This window comes from Etheostoma spectabile, chromosome 19 (genome assembly GCF_008692095.1).
Source record: "Etheostoma spectabile isolate EspeVRDwgs_2016 chromosome 19, UIUC_Espe_1.0, whole genome shotgun sequence".
Lineage (NCBI taxonomy): Eukaryota > Metazoa > Chordata > Actinopteri > Perciformes > Percidae > Etheostoma > Etheostoma spectabile.
The window spans coordinates 8,460,962-8,486,337 of record NC_045751.1 but is presented as its reverse complement, the minus strand read 5'-3'; the positions used below and the strand labels follow the sequence as shown (position 1 = coordinate 8,486,337).

The window sequence follows — 25,376 nt, the reverse complement described above, 5'->3', positions numbered from 1 at the left end:
TGCTGGGACCCGTGTGTGAGTGAATGGGGGCGGGGCTGCAGAGTAACACAGGCACGGCTTTACAGAAAAAATGCGGAATGTAACGCAACATTAAACCATATCGATATAAACAACATTGCTTTGTTTGTGGCGAGGCAGCAGATGCAAGAACATTAGGTGCACCGGTGCAACCTAGAGGAAAAATGTTAAACCTAGAGCCCTGTGAGCTAACAGACACTGGTCACTGCTGTTAAAAATTGTGACCGACATATGACCGACTGCTATCTGCTATCTGAATTTTCTTCACGTTACTCCGTCCTCTGTGACTGTCTACATCTAGAAACTAAGCTGTGCGGTGCAGGGAACAACTCTGACCGGCTCATGATCAGACAGTGGTTTATGAAGTGGTAGATTGGCTTTGCAAAAAAAAACAGAGCGTTCTACAAACGGAATGATGCATTGCAAATATTGCTCAATCATGCAAATTGATCGTGGGAAGACAAAATCGTGATTGTGATTAAAATTTGATTAATTGTGCAGCGCTATGTTGTTCAAGTACAGACAGCACCCTGTCACAGCGCGCTATATATGCCGGCACATGTTTTTTTTTTGGGATCAGTGAAGTATGTTATGCCATGTCTTTATGTTTGCCTATCGACTGTATAAAGGTAGTCAAGGAGTACAAGCTCATTCACTGGATTTTCACACAACACATTCTCAGGACTGAGCTAGTCAGAAAGATTCCTTTTGGCTCACAAGGGTTCAGGTAGCTTCATGTTCAAATGGCTGTGTTTTATGTCTCTCCGGGTCATAAAGCTCTTGGTTTGTTTTCTAAGTGGGAGCTTGACTTCAGGGGTGCACAGCAAAATAAGTTCCATCTATTGCGCTAGCTGAGAACAATAAGTGGACTGTAATGTCTGCCTATTGTGATCCTAGTGTAGGTTTCACTTCCTCCTGTTATCGGCCCACCTACAGTTCTTTACTGAATTGTAGCTGATAGCAGAAACCTTTTCACATGTACTCAGGTGTACAGCTAGTGAGTCTAGTTTGGAATCAAACTGTGTGGGAATCCAGATGAATAAGTAGAGAAAAATGATAAATATTTTTCTGCAGACTCCTGTGACTGAGCAGTTGTTGTGTGGCATGCAGTAATTCCCTTTTCGAAAAAGTGTTTTAAGAATAGCTGCACTGATTCACAGGCTCAACAAGGGGGTTATAACTGTGGGGAGATGTAACTGTATTAGCAACCTTGATCCATTTAAGCGGTAGCATAGTATTAGGGATGCCCTACGTTGTTTAATAAGCTTCCATAAATAGAAACCGAGCCTCTTAATCCGATTGGGCTTCGATCAGACTCTGTGATGCTGCAGCGTTCATACAGAGAAACAAAGAGGGAGATTGTTGGAGACTCAACTGCACAGCAGTCGTCTCAGCTGAAGAAAAGCCCCATTAAAAAAAATCGTGTATGAGTCAAGATCCTGAAAGGGCGATGAAGAGAGGAGGCGGCAGGAGGAGTGGAGAGTTATTTACCGAAAGGTCAAAGTGCTCTCTGATCCATGTTTGACACCAATGAAATTAGCTATTTAATTTGATGTGCTTACAGCTTACAGCCATGCACACATCTGGCTCTAGTGTATTTCTGCTTCACCGGTTGCTCTCACACACACACACACACACACACACACACACACACCACACACACACACACACACACACACACACACACACACACACACGCAAAAGTGTCACACTCAGATGTGGTAAAGTCAGGTTGACTTCTCTTGGGGAACACACACACAAATTGACAGCTGCGTTCCCCTGTATTAGGCCAAGTGGGAACGATCCAATGAAATGGTTATTGTTTCTGCCTTAATAACTCAAAAGGTGACTGGATAGTTTTTAGTGGTGATTTTGGTTTGATCAAATTAGGACCGCAAAATTGATTATCAGTTATTTAATCAATCATTCTTTCATCAATTGCTTAATTACTGCCAGCATGCTTCAGCCACTGAATGTTAACAGGCAAGTTGTCTTTGCTGTTGTGGAGTCAGTTTCAGTTTTGCTATCTTTGGCCAAACAAAGGACTGTAAACAGGATGGAAAGTGCCACCCACAAGCAAAAACCTGTTTTTTTTCTTTCTTTATCTAGCTAGTGACCTTTTCTCAGTAGGTATCCAGCCAATGTTCTGTGAGATAGTAAAAGTTGCTGATGCATTTAGTGTTTACCAGCTAGTGTGTCATTCAGCTTTCGGTCTGCCTATTTATCATTTATGATTTTAAATACTTTTAAAAGCAGAGGATTCCCGACCTTCTCGGATTTGTGAAAAAGAATACTTGTACCAACAACATGACCCTTGTCACAGGTTATTAAAGGTTTCTTACAGGCCTGAAGAGGTAAAGCATTTATTTATTCACATGAACAGAATACCCTGTGGCTGTTGTGGGTCTCAAGTCAAGTGTCCTTCTGTTAAATGTGACCCTGCATATGGCTGTTTGACCATGACTGTGGCGGAGCGGGGGGGAAGTGATATTGCTGACTCAGGTGCTGCTGATGGAGTGGCCTGTGCTGACTGAGGTGGAACTGAACTGGTGACATGGTGGCCATTGCATCAAACTGTGTGTGTGTGTGTGTGTGTGTGTGTGTGCGTGTGTGTGTGTGTGTGTGTGGGTGTGTGCCCGCAGGAGAGAAAAAAAGTTGAAGCTTAGGCTTACAAAACCTGTCTTAAAGCAACAAATCATATGAACTTTGAAACAGGCATCAATTACTCCCTAAAGTGACAGATGTACTTTTAACTGTTTACGATTTTCCAGCGATGTTTAGGTTCTTTCAGTTGGTCGCTGATGGCCAGGTAGCCACTAGTGGTACTTTTCCTCTCTATTGATTTATCGCACTTTTAATGTTTATTTATTTATTTTTATTTTATGTGTTTTTTTTTTTTTATGTTTTGGGGCATTTCAGCCTTTTAAGGGGCGCTATGCAGTTTTGGCCATTTTTTCTGCTTTTTGCTTGTAGGTTTCTCTACAGAGCTCCCTCTACAGCTTCGGAATAGAAATTTGGCAGCTCCTCTGTTTACTTGTGTCTGACTCCTCGCTCGGTCAGTCTGCCGTTTCCTCTTCCTCTGTTCCTCCGACAATGCTTTCCTAGCTTTCTGCTTCTTTTTTGCCGGCTCAGCCATGACGACGATAGTGTGAAAAACGCCATCACTACCTTGTTAGCCGGTTCCTGAATGGGGGCGTGTATGTGTGCAGTGCCGCTAAACAATTTGTTACATCGCGAGACCTGATATCACGCGATACTTCCTGACGCTGAGGCCGGCGGCTTGCCGACCAAAAGCTGCAAGGGCGGTTTTTCCGCTCACAGGCACTGGGGGGAGCGAGACCACCACTATTCAACTTGAAAAAAGTCATATAACCATTCCAATGACTCCGAAGCTATTCAGTTAAGGTAAATGAAGACAAAAAAATGCAAAGTTCCCCTTTAATTGAAAGAACAGCTAGATATGAAAGGGGGATGACAAGCAGGAAATGGTCACAGGTCAGACTCGAACCCTGGACCTTCTGTGTGAAGGCATACACCTCTATGTATACACCTCTATGCATGTGCTCTGCCAACTGAGCTAACCCGGCTACTGCACTTTTAATGTACGGTCATAAAAATTGATTTAAAGGCACTATATACCCACACAGGTGTTTACAGTTAATGTGGCTGATTGGACCTTTTCCAGGACTGTGTGGGTGAGGTTAGACTGAGTGACTGACATCTTCCCGAGTCTCCTGTTAGCTTTGTTGCAGCTGTTAGTGGGGGGGACAAATGACACCTTTGTCATCCTTATTGGTAGAAAGAATTTGTGACCTAATAAGTTCCCATCCAGGCTCCGGCCCACCTTCAACCTGAAAAGAGTCTAATCAGCCAGAATAACTGAAAACACCTGTGGGGTGTTCAGAGGCTTTAGAGTCATGGAAATCCTATGGCAGGTATATAATAGTAGGTACATAATCACCTGAACTTGATTATGCTTCCTATAATGATTCCTCCAGTTCATACTGGACATTAAGAAATCCCTTCAGTTAACATTAAAATGGGTGATTGATGGGGGACAAAATCCACGGTATTTCAGCCTTTAATGGAAAGAACAGCTAGATGTGAAAGGGGAAGACACGCAGGAAATTGTCACAGTTTGGACTCGAATCCTGCACCTTCTGCATCAAGGCATGCACCTTAATATGTGGTGGTCTGCTCTACCAACTGACCGTGGCTATTTTTTCATGTTTTGTTACTAGTCCTCTTCTGCTGCTCAACAAAGAACCGCTTACATTGAAAGTGTTTTGGTAAAGGATAACAAAATGGCCACTATTAACAAGAAGACGCTATCTCTGTGTTTCAAAACGGACTTCAAAAGTTGTGAACCTATCCTTTAATGATGGTTCCCTGCTTTCCTTTTATTCACACTCTCTTTCTTTGTGTCTAGCAGATGGAAATTCCAAAATCTCCAGTGTGTACATCAACAACACTCATGGGGTGGATGACGATGACTTCTACGACAGAAACTTGGCCTTGTTTGAGGTTTGAAACACCAAATTGATTGAGCTGTTACTCTGTAAAAGCACATTATAATCATGTTATAAATGTTCTTTAAACGTTATACACACACACACACACACACACACACACACACACACACACACACACACACACACACACATATTGTGGCAACATTAAGATCTAACTTTAATTACATGGATAAAAAACCTCCAAATCAAGGCTGTTTATTAGGTGTTAAGTGTCTGCTAAATTAGAGCCCAAAATAAAGCAGCATGTTGCTGGTGGGTGTAGATAATTACAATTTTTATAGATTTGGAAGTTTCCTGCAATCAGCTCTGTCTTCTACCTCCCACTTCTTTAACAAGTCTTTCAATATGCCTCTTTCTCCACTGGTTTTTATTTTATCTTTTTTTCTGCTTGCTTGTCACCCCTATCTTTCTTCTTCTTCACCCACCTTTATTTTCCTTTACTAATTCCCTTCCTGCCTCCCTGTTATTTCTATACCCGGCCTTACTTCTCTTGCCATTCTTTTTTATCCCCTGGCTATCTCATTCCTCCCCTCTTCTCTGCTGTCCTTTACCTTCTGTCAAACCCTGTTCTTTATCTCTTTCCACCCCATTTCTCTCTTTGCCATCTCCCTCCACCAGCCTTAATTCCCCACTCCTCCCTCTTGTTACCTTCTCCCTTTTAACACCTTCTTTTTTTTACCACAGGAGGAGATGGACACTCGGCCGAAGGTGTCTTCTCTGCTCAATCGCCTGGCCAACTACACCAACCTGACGCAGGGGGCCAGGGAACACGAGGAGGCCGAGAGCATCGGTGAGAAGAAGAAAGCCAGAAAGGTAACACTCAACAGAAACTAATAATAGACTTTTGTTAGGCAGTAAAAACACTCCGTAAAACATAAAAGCAGCAAAGCATGTAAACAGAGGCACATCCACAGTGTCTATTATATCAGAATCTTTGCCAATCCAACTCCCAAACATTCATACTGTATGGACAGATGCAACTGTCTAGTTTATGAACTCTCTTTTTGTGGAATTAAATACATTTTTATGTATAAGTAACGTTGATCTCAGTGAAGCAACGTGCCACCTGCACAAAGCTAGGCTTTACATGAGCTGTAGGACTTTGATGCCCATGACAGAATTCCCCCATACATAGTATATGATCCCAAATGTACCTGTGATGTACTGCTGCAGCTTTCAGGGGGTGTCGAAAGATAGTGAAGATACTTGTCTGTCCTGCTGTACCATGGTCTTATACTACAGCAATTAACAACCATAGCACTTTGGGATTGATTTATCAATAAAAGGTGCTTTACAAATAAAAATGTATTAATATTATTATCCATCCTTTTAACATATTGAGTAACTCTGAGACGAGTGGTATCTCCAGCTGTTGACTATTGACTCTGCATCTGAAAGTGAAGTGCAGTAGGCCTAAGAAGCCTACTGGCCTAGCTGAGACAGTCTGCTGTGGTGGTTCAAAGTAATTTGCCATTTCCACCCTGTTCTGATTGCATGTCTGGAAACGCTGAACCTAAACATTTCAAATCTTCCCTTCTTGCCAAACAGTGTGTTCAGTAAAAGCACTGACATGAGTCTGGTGGCGTAGCACAATGGTTCCCAAACAGGGGTACGTGTACCTCAGGGGGGACTGCTGCAGCTGCCAGGGGGATGTGGAAAGATGGTGTGAATGCAAATTTGACATTGATAATTCAGTTGTATTAAAAAAAAAAAAAAACTCTTATTACGATATTCACTTTTATATAAGTGAGTATCAATACAGAACAATACATTGCACATCTACAACCTGAGACAAGTCCGTTGGAGGGGGACAAGCAAGTCAAAATTTGCAAAGGAACTCACATACACTGTCTAAATTGCAAGAAGAAATCAAGTTGAATAGATATAAAGTTTAATAGTAAACTTTATATGTTTTTAGCAAGTTAGGCAGTGTGTAGGAGTTTCTTTGCAGCTATATGAGTTTCTATAAATCAACATCCAGTTTAAAATCACTGCTGTAGTATGTTATGACCTGTCAATATGACACTTCTCTGTGGTGTGAGAGATATGTGTTCGATTCCCACTGCAGTCCAACAACTATTGTGCCCCTGAGCAAGACACTTAACCCCTATACAACCCATATATAGTGTAGTATGTGCTTTGTTTCCCTGAAGGAAAACGTAGAAAAGAAAGGAGTTTGTCTAAATGGAGCTTAATAAAACAATGTTTTGTAAGACCATAAGCCTCGGTTACTGAATAAGCAATGGAAGTTGACTTTTGTCCTTCTGTCTCTGTGGTATCTACCTTCTAGTCGCCACAGATGGGCACATTTATGGGAGTTTACCTGCCTTGCCTCCAGAACATCTTCGGTGTCATCCTGTTCCTGCGGTTGACCTGGGTGGTGGGAAGTGCTGGGGTGCTGCAGGCCCTCTGTATTGTCTTCATATGCTGTTGCTGTGTGAGTATGTTTGAGTGTCTAGCTATGTTATCAGATATGCACGACAAGATGAAAATTGAACCTCTATAACATTTCTGTTGTTGTTGAAACTCTGTCTCTTTCTGTCTCTCCTCAGACGTTGTTGACTGCGATATCCATGAGTGCAATCGCCACTAATGGAGTTGTACCAGGTATTCCTCCATGTTTCCCTCCCCCTTTGCGTACATGTGGCACTGGTGCTGTGGTAATCTGACTCTCACACAATTATTTCCACGATAATCAAATTTTGTCTAAGGCGGTCGTTTTGAGTTTAGTCAGCCACGTGGCCGCTGTAGATGTTCATTTGAATTGTCCAGGTTGTTTTCCCTTTCCCTCCTCTTCCAGCTGATAAAGTACATTATATGTTTCTAATGAGTGCTATTTGTGTTTGTCCTGTCTCTCCCTCTGTCTACCTCTTTCCTGTCTGTCTGTACACACATTAAAAACCCAGGATATTTATCCGCCAGTGACTTTACCTCTCACTGGAACGCCTCTAGACAAGTATCCCAAATGTCAAAGTAGTGTGATATTTCCACTAGCATGTGACATTTCGATAATTGACCGTAGAATGAAAACCCTCGATAACATAGAGAATTAATCTAATGTGTCTTGTTTGGCATCAGACATTTCATTCCATGCTTTTTTTTCTCTCACCTAAACAACTTCTCGTGCTTTCTCACCATCTAGTCTCAGATGGTAGTGTATTTACAGTATGTAGTTTACTGTGGTTAATGTCGAGGAGTAATCCAAGGTGTTTGGCTTCCTAAATACAGCTTAATACTAAATATCATTCACTTTTATATTTCTAGATTGTTGAGACAGTTTTTGTAGCATATTCATCATTGTCTTTGTCTTTGGAAATATGCAAGCACCTTTTGTCAAAGGGTTGCATTTTGGAAACCAAACACTGAACTCTGAGCTCACGGTCGTTAGTAGAATTAGCAGATTCTCTGACTTGTATGATTCCCTCTTGTGTTTTTAAAAAACAATAACTGGTTCAAATTGTATCAGCAAATTAAACGTGATGCTGTTGTTTTCTTTGTAGGACTGGGTGATATGACGTAAATAAAATATCACAATATTTTTGACCAAATACCTCTATATTGATACTGCAACGATATTGTAGTGTTGAATATTAGTGCTTTCACAAATATTTACACAAGGAGATCTTTTTTAAATAATCATCAGTAATGTGGATATAATGACAAAGAGGGTAAAGGCAAATAATAAAATACCTAGAACAGTCTGGTAAGACATAACTTTACTGTAATGCAGCCTTTAAAACCAGGAAAAGACAACACTTATGCCATATTACAATATCCAAAATCTAAGACGATTATCTAGTCTCATATCACGATATCTGTGTAATATTTATATATATTGCCCAGCTCTGTTTCTATAGCTCAGTTGGAATACCAGTTCTCTAGGGCAATGCCATGTGCGCCAGGACATTTAGAATACAATTTAACACTTATATTAACAATCTGAGTCTGTCAGTGGCAAAAAACAATCGCTTTTAGTGGACACACTGTACGTTAACCGTGTGCATTTGACTAATATTATGACATTGCTGCCCAGTTTGCGGCTGACGGTTACAGCGTTCTTCGCTTAATACTGGATCAGTTCCAAAGATTTGAAATTTTGACTTAAGTTTAGTCACGCATTCACAGGAAAATAGGGTCAATGTTAAAACCCCCTCGAAATAACCCTTTAACATAAGCAGAAAAACAGAAGAAAAAAATGGCAATCATTCATTGTAAATCAGAAACTAACAGAACAGAGAACAAGTAAACACAACTGTAAATCTCTTCAGTCATTTGATGGTCAGTACAGTCAGTTTTTCGATTCCTGGTGCTACGAACACATTTCAGACTGTACCAGATATCGTACTGAGGTCTTATACCAGCCGTAAAGACAACCAAGAGTTTCCTTTAGGATGCAGTACTAGCAAAAACAGCTGAAAGAGTTATTTGCAGATACCATTTGACCAAAGACCTGCTCTGTCTTCTTACTCCAATGTGTCATGTAGAACTTTATGCTTATTTCTTCAAGCATAGGGGTGACTTCTCTCATCAGCTGTCCTCTTTTCTCTCTCTCTTTTTACCTCCTAACATCATAACGTTGACTAACATCAATCCCTCTCTTTTTCTCTCTCTCTCCATTTATGTCCCATCTCCTCCTTTTTTCCTTCCTCTCCTACCTCTCTTCTCTTTACATTCTATCTTTAATTTTCCCATTTTCTTATTCTTCTACCACCCTGCTTTTCCCCTCCCTCACAATTTCCACTTCTTTCCACCCTGATGTACAACCTGCCCCGCTCTCTCTCCCCCCCCCCTCCCCCACCTCTCCCTTTCCCTCCTCTCTCCTCCCCCTCCAGCGGGAGGCGCCTACTTCATGATTAGTCGCTCTCTGGGTCCAGAGTTTGGGGGGGCTGTGGGCCTGTGTTTCTTCTTGGGCACCACCTTTGCTGGAGCCATGTACATCCTGGGAGCCATTGAGATCCTTCTGGTGGGTTTTGGCTTTATTGTCATCGTCATTACTACTATCTTAAAAAAACTGCTTATCCAGTCTGGCTTTTGACGTAGTGTTTTATAATTATAATTTTAGTATCTTGAAGTTTTTTAATAGTTTTTGTGTTTATACTTGTGAATATATTATAATTTCTAATGTTATTTACTTAGTGTGCATTGGTCCCTAAATCCATCTATACATATATTTTTAATCTTATTATTTCTTTTTCTTGTCTGATGTTTTTCAATCCCTGTTCATCATGGTGTGCAAGGTGCTCTATAAATAAAGATGACTGATCTTCATGCCTTTCTCTAGGATTTATCTGTAATTAAACTTTTATGTAGCAGTGATAATTAAGGAAAGATTCCTCAACTTCCTAGTTGAGAAACTGTTAATGGATTTAGTCCGACATATAATGAAGTACCCAGCAAATGAAGATACTTGATCACATTGATGCAAAAATCCAATAAAAATCCACTGTTCTCTCTCGCCCTCCTCCAGATGTACATAGCACCTAAGGCAGCCATTTTTGTGTCAAAGCACCCTGAAGGCGAAGGGGCAGCCATGTTGAACAACATGCGGGTCTACGGCTCCATCTGTCTCCTCCTGATGTCTTTGCTGGTCTTTGTGGGCGTGAAGTACGTCAACAAACTGGCCTCCATCTTCTTGGCTTGCGTCATTGTCTCCATAGTTTCCATCTACGTCGGGGCGCTGGTCTCCGCCTTCAATCCGCCACACTTCCCGTAAGTGTTGATTAAAAGTCCAACGCTGACCAATCCTATAACTCTCTCTGTTTGACTGACCGAGGGGCTTCCATCAACAGTGTGTGCATGCTGGGAAACCGAACTATCAACGGCCATGAAATTGATGACAACCACTGTGCGAAAACCATCCTGCTGCAGATCAAAGAGCCGGTGGAGAGAGTTGACGACAACATCACACTGATTATTGGTGGGTACCAGGGTTACGTTGATATTTGTTACTTGCTCATTGCCCTCAAGAATCATGGGAAGTAAAAGCGTCTCCTAGTCACACACAGGTTAAGGATTTTTGACACACTGTATTCCTCCCATAGAAAACAGCACTATGAGCCCGACCTTTGACCCCAGCCTTTCTACCGATCTGGTGGAGAAGACCACGTACCTTTGGAAGCAGTTCTGCCAGGGCCCGGAAATCAACGCCACCTGTGACCAATACTTCCTTTCCAACAATTTTTCCAAGATCAAAGGGATTCCCGGTCTGGCCAGTGGAATAATTTCAGGTAGGAAGCGAGAGGGAGAGAGAGAATTTCAATACAGAGAATATATAGCCACGTTCAAAATACAAAGAGGAGGAGACAAGACTGTTAAAATTAGATAATGTGAGCACATGATGAATATGACCTTGAATGAAAGTTTCACCTCATTTAGTGGCATTAATTCACTGTAGGCAATTATGTTTTTTAGCCTCTTATGTATTCTCTTGAGGAATCAGATTTCAGTTCCATTAAATCAGAAAGATTTGATTGATTTAAGCAATCAAAAATAGATTGACATTTTGGGAACTGCGTCAATAAGACACTTAAACAAAAAAAAGGCTAACTTTTTATTTTAAATATTTTTACAGATTTACCTTGCTGTCTGACTACATGGTGAACTGAAGCTTTTTATATATTCTGTCTTCAAAGCCACCAGACTCCTTTGGCAACAACAGTCATTTTCCCTCACAGAACACAGGTTTCTAGTTGCTGGTCCACCGCTTCTCGATCGATTTGTATGTTTGTGTTATTGTGTGACTTTGGTGAATCGGAACTAACCCTTTAAAACACCAAAGTCTATAACTCTAACAAACTAACCGATTGAGGCAGTTTAAAAAAGCTCTTCGAGCTACAGAAGTAATCAAAAACAACTACGGTGTTACTTTTAGTAGAAATCTTACCAAAATCGCACTTGAATAAAGCGCAAATTATAATTTTCTCATAAATGTAGGTGCAACGGTCCAACTATTTCTCATCTGCTCATGTGCGAGGATGTCCGCACGTGTGGATCATGTACATGCAGTAATAGTCGGTACAGAACCATGTCTGCTATATATCTGTGTCTGTTTTGGAGTATATTGTTGAATCAACTCTAAAGAACTCTGCTCATAATCTTACTAGCAAGCATGTTTTGAATCTGCAACTCATAGAGAACCTGTGGAGCTCCTACCCCACCCGAGGGGACGTGTTGGAGAAAGGCTCCCTTATCTCCACTCACGATGCACATCCTGCCTCCACTCAGCAGCCTTATGTTTTTGCTGACATCACCACCTCCTTCACTCTGCTGGTGGGGATCTTCTTCCCCTCCGTCACAGGTACAGACTCTTTCTTACCCTTCCTCGTCGGCTAAACCAGCTGTGTAACTTAATAGAAACATTTAAGAAACTGTACACATAATGTAGTTGTCATTCTGTTTATGAAACTGCATTATTGACAGGAAGAACGCAGTAGGTGTGTTGTTGGTTCATGCCGTTTCAGGGTCAAGTACATCATGTCATTTTCAGGACTCCTATTCTGTCAGACATCTTGGATTTTATTCTGCTCGCTCAATCAATATAACTCCAATCTGCACATTTCGGTTTGGATTTCAAAATGAGGTTATTTTAAATTGTATATGATGGATTCTCCTCCAAGATCTGAAGAATATTTTTACAATTATTTTGCTTCACACAACCTCTCAACACTCATTAGATACATTTTAAACGAGCATGATATGCAAGCTATCATCAAGGGGTTTTTGACCTTTCAAAACATGCCATCATGAACACAATTTATATTTATCATGAATGTCAATACCAATAAGGACTGGGCGATATGGTGCAAATCAAATATCACAATACCTTGATATCGATACTGCAACAATATTGTTGTGTTGACTATTGGTGCTTTCACAAAATATGAGATTGAGATTTTTGATAAATAATCATTAGTAATGTGGATATAACAACTAAGTGGTAAAAGGCAAATAATAGAAAAGCTAGAACAGTCTGATAAGACATAACTTTACTGTAATGCCGTCTTTAAAATATTATATTATATATTATTGGCCGATATTAGGCATTTCCCGATCTATCGGTATCAATCTTTAAAATCTAGATTAAAAAAAAAGTTAATTCATCAGAATCATTTATAATGACAAATAAATGATTTTGATAAGTGAATATTTAAAAAATTTAAACGGACGGTCAACCATGTTATGAGTGTTGGCGTTTGTCCACCAGAGGGCGCTCTACAACGTCCCTGTTGGCAACACTCAGATTTTTTTATTGTTATTGTGTTTTTGTTCAAAGGACTTTAAGTTTCATATCTTAAATTTGTATTTTTATACATTTTATTTATCAGAACTTTAATATATGTTGATGTTCCTCTGTTCTGTGACAATAAAACAAATTATTATCATATTATTTTAGTGAGAACTAATAAATAACTAATGTTAGGAAAATCTGTTTGTTTTGTAACGGGTTTCTGGATTTAAAAAAATATATATATATTGGCCGATATATCCGATTTTTAAGTAACAAAATATTTCTATCGGTATCGGCCTTAAAAATCCTTTATCGATTTGGTTCTTCTTTAAAACCAGGAAAAAACAACACTTATGCCATATTACGATATTATATCCAATAGCTAAGACAATATCTAGTCTCATATCACGATATTGGTATAATATCGACAGGTTGCCCAGCTTTACTTGTAACGCTTCGGTTCATAATCCCATTAATCAAAATATTTTTTCTTTCTTTCTTCTTTTCCTCAGGAATCATGGCCGGTTCCAACCGGTCGGGCGATCTGAAAGATGCCCAGCGCTCCATCCCCATTGGAACCATTCTCGCCATCCTCACCACCTCCATCGTCTGTATCCAAAAACTATTCAAAGTAGCATACCCACATTTTTCTCTCAGTGAGTTTACAATCACTACAGTGGCAACACACCAACACTTCTGTGTGTTCAAAACTTCCTGCTAAAGAAGTACTAGCCTCCTTCAGCAACTCAACAACAAAATGTTGTTTTGACGGTATGAAACGAAAGTGAAATCGTAATAGTTTAGAGAATCTACAGCTAGCTTTTCTACAGGCTGTCTCACATTTTAGCTAAATTAATTGCTCCTTTTATAGTTCCGTTATGTCCAAAGGGCACTTAGGATGCACTTGATCTGATTTGATTCGACTGCTGAGTATAGTTTTCCTGAGTGCTGTCCATCCAGACCTGAGCAGCGTCGTCTTGTTTGGAACCTGCATCGACGGGGTGCTCCTCAGAGACAAGTCAGTATATCTGCTCTGTGTGTCTGTGTGTGTGTGTGTGTGTGTGTGTGTGTGTATACATCATATGTGTGTGTGTGTTATGTGTGAGAGAGACATTTAATGTGTGTTTTGTTGAAAAGAAATAGTTATACTTTTATACTTAGTTATACTTTTGTCCACAGCTTTAAAAGCTCTGAACACGTGTATGTATTTCCCTCCCGCAGGTTTGGCGACTCAGTCAAAGGGAATCTGGTTGTGGGGACTCTGGCTTGGCCAACTCCCTGGGTCATTGTGATTGGCTCCTTCTTCTCAACATGTGGCGCAGGCCTCCAGTCGCTGACCGGCGCTCCCCGACTTCTACAGGCCATTGCCAAGGACAACATCATTCCATTCCTCCGGGTTAGAGCGGCAAATATTCATATTTAATTAAAGGATCCAAATTAACATAATCACTGTTACAGACTGTCTTGTTACTTTTACTTTAAATACCTGCTATTTGCCCGATGAGCATCTCGTCTTCATAGAATTGGAGGAAGTTAGCATTTTTGCATGATTTTAATACTAAAACAAATATACCAAAACCATATGACAAAATCATTAATAAATTAACAGATTTATGGAAAAGTGTTTTTTTTCTCTCTTTTTCTGAGCCAGTAAAAGTATACACTGGGCCAGTATTGTTTTCAGTGGGGAAAGAAATGTTTTGTTGGACACTGTTTTAACTAAAAGTAAGAAAGAAACGTGACACCATGTGAAATTAAATTAAATTTCATCAGTTCAGAAATAAGAGGGATTGGTGCCGAAATACCAGGAGGAAATCCTAAAGGAGAATTTATCCTACATAACATAATGTACCTTGAGAGTTATTAATTTATTTTAGATAGTTTCACTGTGATTTATTGAGATTTGGAGACAGTTTTTGGAAGAGCTTAAATGCTCATGCTTAGGAAAACTCTGAACGATTTTGAACTTAATCTTGATCGCTATATGTCTGCGAGTAGTACTGTTGATCGGGAAAAAAACGTCCAAAATCGGTGCTAGCAAACTGGAGTTGCTGCGGCTAATGTCCAGCGCTCCCAGTTAGCCACAATGCCAGCTATGGGGACATATTCTAAAGAGTGCCTTTGTGACTCTTAGCAGACGCTCTTTTCCAGTTACCGCATAATAACCGTGAATTTTAGGAGTAAAGATTGTTATTTTATTTTGTTTAAAAAAAGATGTTGCTATTACATTTTTTCTTTACAATTATCTGAGCAAGCATGTAGCACTCTGGGTAAGATGGGAAAAAAGATGTATTGTGCTTCTGGGTAAACTGTCCCATTTTCAGTCTTATTGCTTGCCGCACCTATGTATATTTTTACTCTTTCCTTTTGTGTGTTTCTGCCAGGTGTTTGGCCATGGGAAGGCTAACGGAGAGCCCACCTGGGCCTTGCTGCTCACAGCCCTAATAGCCGAGCTGGGGATTCTCATTGCCTCTCTGGACCTCGTGGCTCCCATCCTTACAATGTGAGACATAGGTTGTGTGTGTGTGTGTGTGTGTGTGTAGGGGGTATCTCAGTCCCAAGTATCTCACTATTGGAACTTGTCTCTTTCTCCTTCAGGGGCTTCAGTTTTAATTCACTGTCTTTATTTAGGTTCTTCTTGATGTGTTATCTGTTTGTGAACCTGGCCTGTGGCCTCCAGACCCTCCTGAGGACGCCCAACTGGAGGCCGCGCTTTTCCTATTACCACTGGTACTACAACACACACACACACACACACACACACACACACACACATACACAGTACACATACTAATCTGTGCCTCTGGTGTGTCCAGGACCTTGTCGTTTTTGGGGATGACTATCTGCCTAGCACTCATGTTCATATCCTCCTGGTACTACGCAATCGTTGCCATGGTGATTGCTGGCATGATCTACAAGTACATTGAGTATCACGGGTATGTTGCCATGGAGATGTATTTCCCCCCCCCACATGATGGTACACGTTTGGCATGGTCAAGAGTGGTGTGTGTAAAAGTGTGCGTTCAGAAGAATCTGTGTCTATTTCCAGTGTGAATCATCCATGTTTTTTTGTGAGTGTGTGTCAGTGGAGGTCGCAATGTACACAATTTACAACATGCCGTACAAACATGTATTCATGTGTGTGTATCAGAGCGGAGAAAGAGTGGGGGGATGGCATCCGCGGTCTCTCACTCAGTGCTGCCCGATATGCCCTCCTGAGGTTGGAAGAGGGACCACCGCACACCAAGAACTGGAGGTACAAAACTAAAGCTTTCATTTCTCACAACCTGTCACTAAATGTAAAAAATCTTCACCTCATCATTATAAAGTTCAGCATACATCTGCTTTACCTCTCTGTGATCCCCTTTACATTTTGCGTTGCCAGTGGCCCTAGAGTGACTGTACTTGGATTATGCAACAAAATGCACAATTTTCCAAATGCTCTAAATAAAGAAATAAAAAAACAAAGGATAATGAACCAAATTTAGTCAATAAATTCAGTGATGTAAGATTATAGAACAAACCTCCATATGCAACAAGACTCCGAAAAACTACACTGCTCAGTGTGGTCATTTTTCACAAATACCTGAAGGAGCTTTTTGAATGTACAATAGTTTCTCCATAGATTGAATTGGAGAACCTGCTGCTATTGAGTCTTAAAATGCACTAGGCACACTCATCATCTCGCCCGCTCTTCTCCAGGCCCCAGGTGTTAGTCTTACTAAAACTAGACGAAGACGCCCACGTCAAGTCTCCTCGCCTGCTGACGTTTGCCAACCAGCTGAAGGCAGGAAAGGGCCTAACCATCGTTGGCACCGTCGTCTCTGGAAACTTCCTACAAAGCTACGGCGAGGCCCTCGCTGCTGAACAGGTGGGAGGTTCTATCTTGGCAGCGTGTCTGAAACAGTCTTTCATGTGAAGCTTCATCAGTCTGCAGATCTAATTATCTTCAGATGACAGAAAGTTGTGCTAAACTCTTCCCATTTCAGACTCTGAAGCACCTGATGGATAAGGAACGCGTGAAGGGCTTCTGTCAGTGTATTGTGGCCCAGAAGCCACGTGAAGGTATCAGCCACATGATCCAGTCCAGCGGCCTGGGAGGAATGAAGCCCAACACTGTGGTGATGGGCTGGCCTCACGCCTGGAGGCAGAGTGAGGACCCACAGTCCTGGAAGACCTTCATCAGTAAGTCGGAGAGGATGGACAATCATCCTCAACTGTCTCAACAAATTAAAGTTAGAAAACAGTCGGAAAATTGTCTTTTTCTTTTCCTGATCTTGTAGTTTTTGCTTTGGAGTTAGCAGGCTAACAGCGCCCCCTCTCTTCCTTCCAGACACAGTGCGAGTGACCACAGCAGCCCACTTGGCCCTGCTGGTGCCCAAAAACATCTCCCTGTTCCCCAGCAACAGTGAGCCCTGCACAGAGGGCTACATCGACGTCTGGTGGATTGTCCACGATGGGGGGATGCTAATGCTGCTGCCCTTCCTGCTGCGCCAACACAAAGTAGGAGCATGTTCTGTATTTTAACACATTTATGTCTTTTTGTCACTGATAATATTACTGCATCACTCTGAATATCCTCTCCGCCACAGGTGTGGCGTAAGTGTGGGATGCGAATCTTCACAGTGGCCCAGATGGAGGATAACTCCATCCAGATGAAGAAGGATCTGGCAACCTTCCTCTATCACCTACGCATTGAGGCTGACGTGGAAGTAGTTGAGATGGTACGCTTCTCACAACACTGGGGCTGTTAATCAGGATATTTCCAGAAATATTATTAACAAAATCTTTTCCAGGAAAATAAAATTCGAAAAAAAAATGTCATGCTGATTCACAATTTGAATTGATTTTGCAATGTGCAAGAAGACCAAGGCCTGATTGAAACATCACATTTTTAGGCCAACATGTGTGAGGTGCAGAGAAGGAATAACAAAAGAACCTCGTTACTTGAAGGTTGTCAAAGTTATGCATATTCAAAACATGTGTAGTGGCTCATAACTAGCATTAGCTACACAGCAGGTAAGGACAGATTAAATACACAAAACCGTGAGCGCTGATCAGTGTGCAGTCTTTTTTCAGTCTGTCCTCTTCAAACATGCGATCGTTAACTGCTACAGTAGTTAGCCGGAGCCTAATGTCTACGTGGAAGCCCAACAACCCAGTGAGCTGTTATCAATATTGCAACTATTCACGTCAAGACAGATAATGTAGCAGCTATCATCTTATGTGAGTTTTTGACTGCAAAAGACCTTTTTGTGCATGTTGGAATAATTTGATTATCGAGACATTATACACATCCTGCAAAAACAAAAATTTTAAACTATCAGAATGAATTTGATACATTGCCCAGCCTAACTTCACACTGTAAAATTTCAACAACCCAAGTAACCAATCTGCAATGCTTATTATACTACTACTAATACTACTACAACTACTACTACTACTACTACTACTACTACTACTACTACTACTAATACTACTACTACTAATAATAATAATAATACCAGCAATACACTTTAAGTTTTGCACTTTAAGTTACATGGTAAACATTTTAGGACTACAGTGAAATAAAATCAGACAATTCCAAAAATACAAGTGAAACCAGAAAAAATACCCAAAAGTAATATAAACAAAAAAAGCAATAACATTTAAAACAAAAAAAGTTGGATATAAAATGACATGCTCACATTAAAAACAACTTTTCTCTAAAGATACGTTTTAAAAAAGTGATTTAAGAGAAGTCACGGATTCTGCACGTCTTAGATTGATCGCTAGCCGATCACATTCTTCTGGGACGTTCACATGAACTGTTAAACATGAATAATGTTCTTCTCTTAATATGACTCTCTCTCTCTCTCTCTCTCTCTCTCTCTCTCTCTCTCTCTCTCTCTCTCTCTCTCACACACACACCCTCCTCTCAGCATGACAGTGACATCAGTGCATACACCTATGAAAGGACCCTGATGATGGAGCAGAGGTCCCAGATGCTCAGACAGATGCGACTGTCCAAATCAGACCGGGAGAGAGAGGTAAGCCTCGGTTAAGTGCACATGAACGTTTATTTGTCATGTGTATGAAGAGAAGGTGTAGATTTGCATATCAAGGCAGTAAGAAAGGGTTACTGCATACACTGCCTCCACCACTAGTTAATCCCTTTAAATGATCTACTCAATGTTTATTATTCCTACAGGTGGATTACAAATTGTGTCAAATGATTTGTGAGCAGCATTTGGATCATTATTAATATCGGGTGCATGCAAGATTAGCCGTGACCCACTCGTCTGATCTGTTTGTGATTGTCGTGCATCATTTTATCAGGGAAACCCTGGTAGCGGCAGCAGTAGGCCAGAGGCAGGTGGAGCCACAAGGTCTCAGGTGAGGTCAGTGGTTATGGCCAGCTGTGAGTTCATGCGTTTTACAAAAACTTAAAAGTTATAAATTGTACGGGATGGTGTTGGGACAGTGTAAAGGTGCTTAGCTCACTATCCTCTTGTCAAACTGTTTAGAAAAAGTATGTTGACTATATTATGGAAATCTTAAACATGATGAAATTACAAAAATGATTTGCCAATGGAAATCAAAGGGAAAGAAATTCATAAAAGCCTTGTTTTGGGCCAATGATGAAGTTTAATAATGATGAGTAATTTGCTTTGAGATTGTTGTTATTTTCTTTCATGACGTCCATGATTTCATCATAAAAGCAGATGTTAAAAAGAGACTTAACATGGAGAAAGGTCTCGATTTTGAGGTTTGGAGTTTGCTCAGATCACATTTTATAAATGCCTCTGAGACCAGGATATTTCTGTAAATTATTTTCACACAGTACTAGATGAGAGGGTCGTATTCAATAGAGAAATTGGAAAGATTTCTCGGTATTTAGCTTATAACAATTAAAGGTCCCATGTCTTGAAAATTTCATTTTATGAGTTTTTTTAACATTAATATGAGTTCCCCCAGCCTGCCTATGGTCCCCCAGTGGCTAGAAATGGTGATAGGTGTAAACCGAGCCCTGGGTATCCTGCTCTGCCTTTGAGAAAATTAAAGCTCAGATGGGCTGATCTGGAATCTTGCTCCTTATGAAGTCATAAGGGGCAAGGTTACCTCCCCTTGCTCTGTATTGCCCGCAGAGAGTGGGTGGGCCCCTCTCCTCCTCAAAAGCTTCAGACTCAGAAATGGCACATAGTAAGGAAAGCTGATTGTGGGACTGGCTCTAGTGGCAGTAGTTCTGCACCAAGGCTGATTTTTGGGAAAGAGACTTCAGATATGGTATTAGGGGACCACTAAGGTCTATATAAAAGCATCTAAAGAGTACCATGTCATGGGACCTTTAAGGTGCATTATACCCAAGTGGAACACAAAAAGATAGTTTTGTTTCATTAAACTTTCAATAAATATCAGCAGGCGCAGCATCCCCCATTCAGCTTTATTATAAAAATTCATGTCATCTCTTTTTCCCACTGGACTCCTCAGCGGGTACGCTGGAGTTTTGATGATGTAAGTTTACACAGTAGTAAAACATCAGCGGTATTTCGTGATGTAGAGCAGTTGAGACATAGTGGCCATTTTGGACACATTGTTAAAGCAAAGTTTTCTTCCTGAAGCCTTCAGAAAAAGACCCAAAATAAAAGTCCAAATGTTCAGTTATATTGCATTATTAATACCAATAATAATACACCAATAAACGCACATTTTAGGTAACATGTTGGCATAGTCAATGGACAGAAGTGTCTTCGACCAAGACGCTAGTCATTGCTGCTACTAGCGAATGCCTGTCTGTAGTTGACCCTGATGTTTGGCCCCTGTAGTGGTAAAGGCAAACAAAATAAAAATAAATAAGAGATCAGTAAGATCACATCTTCCATTTCGTACACTCTCAACTTCAAGTCATCGTTCATCTGACATTTTATAGCTTTTAGGTTCTTTATCTGAAGGATTCAATTAATAATTTGACCAATAATGAAGTTAATATGTGTGGATCTGGGTCAAATGCACATTTTGTTATTAAACTGCCTTGCTCTAAATAGGCTGACCTAAAGAAGAAACTTCCTGTTCTCCTTTTTTTTTTTATAAATCACAGCTGGGCGATATGAAGAAGTCAAATATCACAATTTTGTTTTTAACCAAATACATTAATAACAATGTTGTGGAGATATTGTAGGGTTGACTATTTATTTACAATATTTATTCAATGACATTTTGAATAAATAATCATCCATAATGTGGTTATAATGACTAAGTGTTTAAAGGCATGTAATAGAACAGTCTGGAAATGTCAGGAAATGACATCACTTTACTGTAATGCCAACAAAAGACATACCATATGTAGACATGCCATATCTAGCCTCATACATACAGTAGATATTGATATAATATCCATATATTGCCCAGCCGTGGTTGCCATTTGACTCAGGTTCTTTTAGATCTGTCCCTGTAGTTCTCCTCCAGTGCTAGAGTAGATGCATGTCTTTTGTATTAGCAAGTTAGGTGACCTCGTGTTGTCTGCACGTGTGTCTTTCCCCCAGCTACATGAGTGCTGGAGTCAGCAACACCTCCGTAGGAGACAGAGACAGTCCGGTACAAAGAGTGAGAGAGACAGATAGTAAGGAGTTGGGGAAGGAAGGAGAGCAGAGGTGTAGAAGAAGGAGGCAGCGAATGAGGTAGAATTAAGGTTGAGATGAGATTAGAAGGAAGATGTTTGTGTGTCTTTGTGTCAAACCAGGCTCAGCTGGTGAAAGACCGGAACTCCATGCTGCGGCTGACAAGCATCGGATCCGACGATGACGACGACACCGACGGCGGGGAGCGCGACAGGGCGACCAGCGCTGGGATCAGCGGGGGGGGTGGTGGCGGAGGCGCCGGCGGTGGTGGAGGCAGCGCCGAGCATCACCGAAGAGTTCAGATGACCTGGACCAAAGAGAAGACCTCGCAGTACAGAGCCACACACTCGGGCTGCTCCACACCGGAGGGCTTCAGAGACATGCTCAGCATCAGGCCGTGAGCGGAACGATCATTTACCAACTTCTCTCAGCCTCGTAGTTCACTTGACAGGTTGGTTAAATGCATCTTGTTTTTTTATTCAGGGACCACTCGAACGTCAGGCGGATGCACACCGCCGTCAAGCTCAACGAGGTCATTGTCAACAAATCCCATGATGCCCGGCTCGTCTTGCTCAACATGCCAGGGCCACCCAGGAACACGGAGGGAGACGAGAACTGTATCCTTAAGCACTGAGGGTTGCACTTCTTCTCTTATATTAACCAAATGAGATATTTATGCTGTATGTGCAGGTGTTTGTTGACTGGTCGAATAGCTTCTGAAACTGCAGAATTGTCAACAATTTCTGTAACTTTCCCAAAAAAACGGCAATCTGGCGTTCACAACCACCTGCCGGGGTTCTCACTCAAGCTCTCGTTTTCATTCCTGACATATTTCAGTTTTGTGAACAACCGAGTGCAACACCAAGAGTGTCTTCTATGAGAGACTGTCTGAAAATTGACAAATTTGAATATTGCACGAAAAGTCTTTTCTAATCTTTAAAAGTCACAAAATGTTATAAAATACAAAAGCCTGCCAATGGAGCATTACACCACATTTCATAGACTTTGTAGGAACAAGTAACATTGCAGATCATTCCCAAAGTATATAAAGTTATTCAAACAAATGTTGAAGTATTACCACAAAATGATTGCCATTCGCAGAAGAAACTATTTTGTCAAAACAACTTATCACTTTATCTTGTTCTACTACCATATGTTCTTTGTTTCTGGTTATTTTAAACACACAACGGCTCATCATTACAACAAGAAACTTGGTTTATTTCAACGCGTGAGATGGTACACGGAAAAAGTATCATACATCCATCCCTTATGTAAACCCGCCTGTCCTGTACAGAGTTGGAAGTACAGCTGACAATGAGTCTCACCATAACAAATGTTTTTGTCCTGTACACTCAGTATAGAGGCACCTAAACTCTGCAGAAACACTCAACTTAACTTGCTGACCAGACATGGAGTTCCTCGAGGTCCTAACGGAAGGATTGGAGCGTGTTCTGTTGGTCAGAGGTGGAGGAAGTGAAGTCATCACCATCTACTCCTGATTGGACACAACGGAGGAAGCCAGCGTTAAAGACGCAGCCAAGCACCCAGAAGTGAGCGATAGGAGAGATGGTGGGGGCCTGTGAGCTCTGGGGGTGGGTGGGTTGCGCGGACCCAAAAGGAGAGACTGTCATTGGCTACAGCATCAGTTGTCATGCCCAACACCTCCCTCCCCTCCAGCCCTTTTCTTTTCATCTTTACACTTTTCTGTCATGACAAGGGTTTCCATTCCATTCGTCAAGCTACAGTAATGCCAACCCAATTCCACAAGCAAACAACAGAAGTGTGTGTGTGTGTGTGTGTGTGTGTGTGTGTGTGTGTGTGTGTGTGTGTGTGTGTGTGTGTGTGTGTGTTCCACCTGAGGGAGGTATGGTATGTTGGAGAAGGGGACCAGTGTTGTGTTTGGGGGGAGGGGGGGGCTTTGAGTGTAGGATAAATGCCTGAAATACAGAAAACATTAGTTTATTACAATACTACTTAATAACAGTGTGTCAAAGGAAGGGAGGAGCCTCTAGTTTTAAACCTGCTTACTGGTTCAAAAATCCGTGTGCATTTCTATTTACTTGAAAGTGTAACTTTTTAAAGAAAACAATGGTTATTTATTTGCATATCAATAGTGGCCTCCTTTCTTAGCATATCCACCATATACATCAGTAAATGCACAATCCTCAGAATTTGTTTAATCCAAAGTGAAGTTCAAAGAGTTTGAATTATTTTTCTAATTGGTAAACAGTGTTGGTCTGAACTTGCTGCTTTTTCTCACAATCTATTCTCCTCTATGGAGTCCCATTTTTTGCCAGGAATAGGTAAAAAGATAGATGAAACGGTCATGATGAAAAATAAAAATGCTCAACATCTGTATCTGCCACCTAATAATTTTGACTCACCATAATTTAGACTGTACTTTTGACTGAGTCCAAATTAAAAGATGGAAAGTGAAACTTATGAAATAATACATGTAAAATGATTAGATTTATAAAAAATATCAATTTTCAATTGTACTTCCTAAGCCAAAATTAAAAGATACAAAGTCAAAATGATGACTTGCTAAGTCAAAGTTATTGGATAAAAAAAATCTATTTTTGACTTACTAAGTTCAAAGTCATAATTAAAAGGTCAACCAAATGTTTGTCAGACTAAATAGGGACTCAGTAAGGGAAATTTATCAAATAAAACACCAAACATCAAACACCAGCAATGTGCTCTGCAAATAATGAAAATAGGAATCTGTTACTTCTACCAAGATGAGCTGTCTTTCTGTTCAACATTTATGGATTTGTAAGGTCTTCTCTGTCGTGCCATGAACTGGACTCGGACTGCGCGTGAATGGTCATGTCGGAGCAGACAATGACGGCCTAGAATGTTTGAAAAAAAGTGAGGTCAGACTTTGTGGGTGTCATTGTGAAGGCCTCGGAAAAAGACCAATGAGACAGTATTGTTGACCCTCCGGACCATCATGGAGAGGACCGTTGCATTGTCAAAACGTCAATGGGAGAAACGTGTCTGTGTGTGAATGATACATCGGTTCATTTGACACAGGGTGTTCTCCATTCCTTCTCATGAGAATATCAGCTGTGCTGTGTTGTGTGAGCGTGTTCCCTGAAACTCTCCATCTCACCATTCACCTGTACTGTGTGTGTGTGTGTGTGTGCGTGTGTGTGTGTGTGTGTGTGTGTGTGTAAATTAAGGAGCTGTAAACTAGAGGTCTTTGATTCCACTCTAATGCTTTAGTTCTTTTTCTTTTTTACAGTGTTATCGTGCAGGGATTCTTTTATGTTCATTGTTATTTCCTAAACTTGTTTTTTCTTGCTTGTACATAAAGACAAAAGATCCCAAGTTTTATCTTTTTTTAATTACATTAATATAAAAAAAAAAAAGGAATCTTAACAAACTTTGCTCGAAAAATTACGGGAAGAAATAAAGCAATTTTGAAAGAAAAGTTACAACATTTGTGATCCTTTTGTTAAATAATAAGAATGTTTTTGTTGGCTGATATTGGCGCTATAATTCATAAGCATGTGTGATCAAGACGCTTAGATTGATTTGCTCAATGACCGGGGAGTATCTTGATACCCAAAGTGATTTACCAGGTAAAAATGCCAAACAGCTTCTCAAATGTGACATTTGATTGTATTTATTTACTAATTATTATTAATAATGGTTAGATTATAATGAAAATGTTTAGATTTTAGATTTTGACAATATAGTTAACCAAAGAGAACAAAAAGTGGCCTTACTGATTAAAATATTTTGTAGAGTCAACTTATTTTTAGTTAGGAACTTAGAAAATATAAATAGTCTCGGTGGGCTACAACTAACCCATGCATTTATTATTGAATAATCGGTTTTCTTTTTGATTCATTTTTTAGTCTAGAAAATGTCAGAAAATAGTGAAAACTATTTTCACATAACTTTCCAGAGCCCAAGGTAACATGTTTAGTTTGACCAGTAGTCCAAAACACCCAAAATATTCAATGAAATATTATATAAGAGAAAAACGAAACC

At 40.5% G+C, this 25,376-nt stretch overlaps 1 protein-coding gene and 1 long non-coding RNA gene across 12 annotated transcripts in view; one reads left to right on the top strand and one right to left on the bottom strand.

Annotated features, from left to right (window-relative positions):
- slc12a6 (solute carrier family 12 member 6) overlaps positions 1 to 24,754 on the top strand; it is a 31,098-nt gene extending 6,344 nt beyond the window's left edge. For 3 of the 11 annotated variants that reach the window (XM_032543970.1, XM_032543965.1, XM_032543969.1), the window contains 26 exons: positions 4,448 to 4,542; positions 5,235 to 5,363; positions 6,841 to 6,987; positions 7,103 to 7,157; positions 9,383 to 9,513; positions 10,018 to 10,259; positions 10,340 to 10,467; positions 10,592 to 10,777; positions 11,683 to 11,847; positions 13,290 to 13,388; positions 13,738 to 13,795; positions 13,999 to 14,173; positions 15,162 to 15,280; positions 15,409 to 15,507; positions 15,594 to 15,713; positions 15,929 to 16,033; positions 16,480 to 16,648; positions 16,767 to 16,962; positions 17,111 to 17,280; positions 17,370 to 17,501; positions 18,699 to 18,806; positions 19,096 to 19,152; positions 20,248 to 20,271; positions 21,497 to 21,771; positions 21,858 to 21,991; positions 22,782 to 24,699. In XM_032543970.1, coding sequence (XP_032399861.1) covers positions 4,448 to 4,542; positions 5,235 to 5,363; positions 6,841 to 6,987; positions 7,103 to 7,157; positions 9,383 to 9,513; positions 10,018 to 10,259; positions 10,340 to 10,467; positions 10,592 to 10,777; positions 11,683 to 11,847; positions 13,290 to 13,388; positions 13,738 to 13,795; positions 13,999 to 14,173; positions 15,162 to 15,280; positions 15,409 to 15,507; positions 15,594 to 15,713; positions 15,929 to 16,033; positions 16,480 to 16,648; positions 16,767 to 16,962; positions 17,111 to 17,280; positions 17,370 to 17,501; positions 18,699 to 18,806; positions 19,096 to 19,152; positions 20,248 to 20,271; positions 21,497 to 21,771; positions 21,858 to 21,991; positions 22,782 to 22,873 — 3,410 coding nt within the window. In that variant the 3' untranslated portion in view covers positions 22,874 to 24,699. Of the gene's footprint in view, positions 1 to 4,447; positions 4,543 to 5,234; positions 5,364 to 6,840; positions 6,988 to 7,102; positions 7,158 to 9,382; positions 9,514 to 10,017; positions 10,260 to 10,339; positions 10,468 to 10,591; positions 10,778 to 11,682; positions 11,848 to 13,289; positions 13,389 to 13,737; positions 13,796 to 13,998; positions 14,174 to 15,161; positions 15,281 to 15,408; positions 15,508 to 15,593; positions 15,714 to 15,928; positions 16,034 to 16,479; positions 16,649 to 16,766; positions 16,963 to 17,110; positions 17,281 to 17,369; positions 17,502 to 18,698; positions 18,807 to 19,095; positions 19,158 to 20,247; positions 20,272 to 21,496; positions 21,772 to 21,857; positions 21,992 to 22,781 lie in introns of those variants that run through there. The other 8 variants (XM_032543971.1, XM_032543966.1, XR_004336367.1 and 5 more) reach the window with 7 other exon arrangements.
- LOC116706947 (uncharacterized) lies at positions 12,529 to 24,134 on the bottom strand. The gene is made up of 3 exons (XR_004336373.1): positions 24,055 to 24,134; positions 22,748 to 22,759; positions 12,529 to 12,538 (listed from the first exon to the last, which is right to left on the bottom strand). It is a non-coding gene; the product is annotated as an uncharacterized LOC116706947 (long non-coding RNA).
- Positions 24,755 to 25,376: the final 622 nt, after the last annotated feature.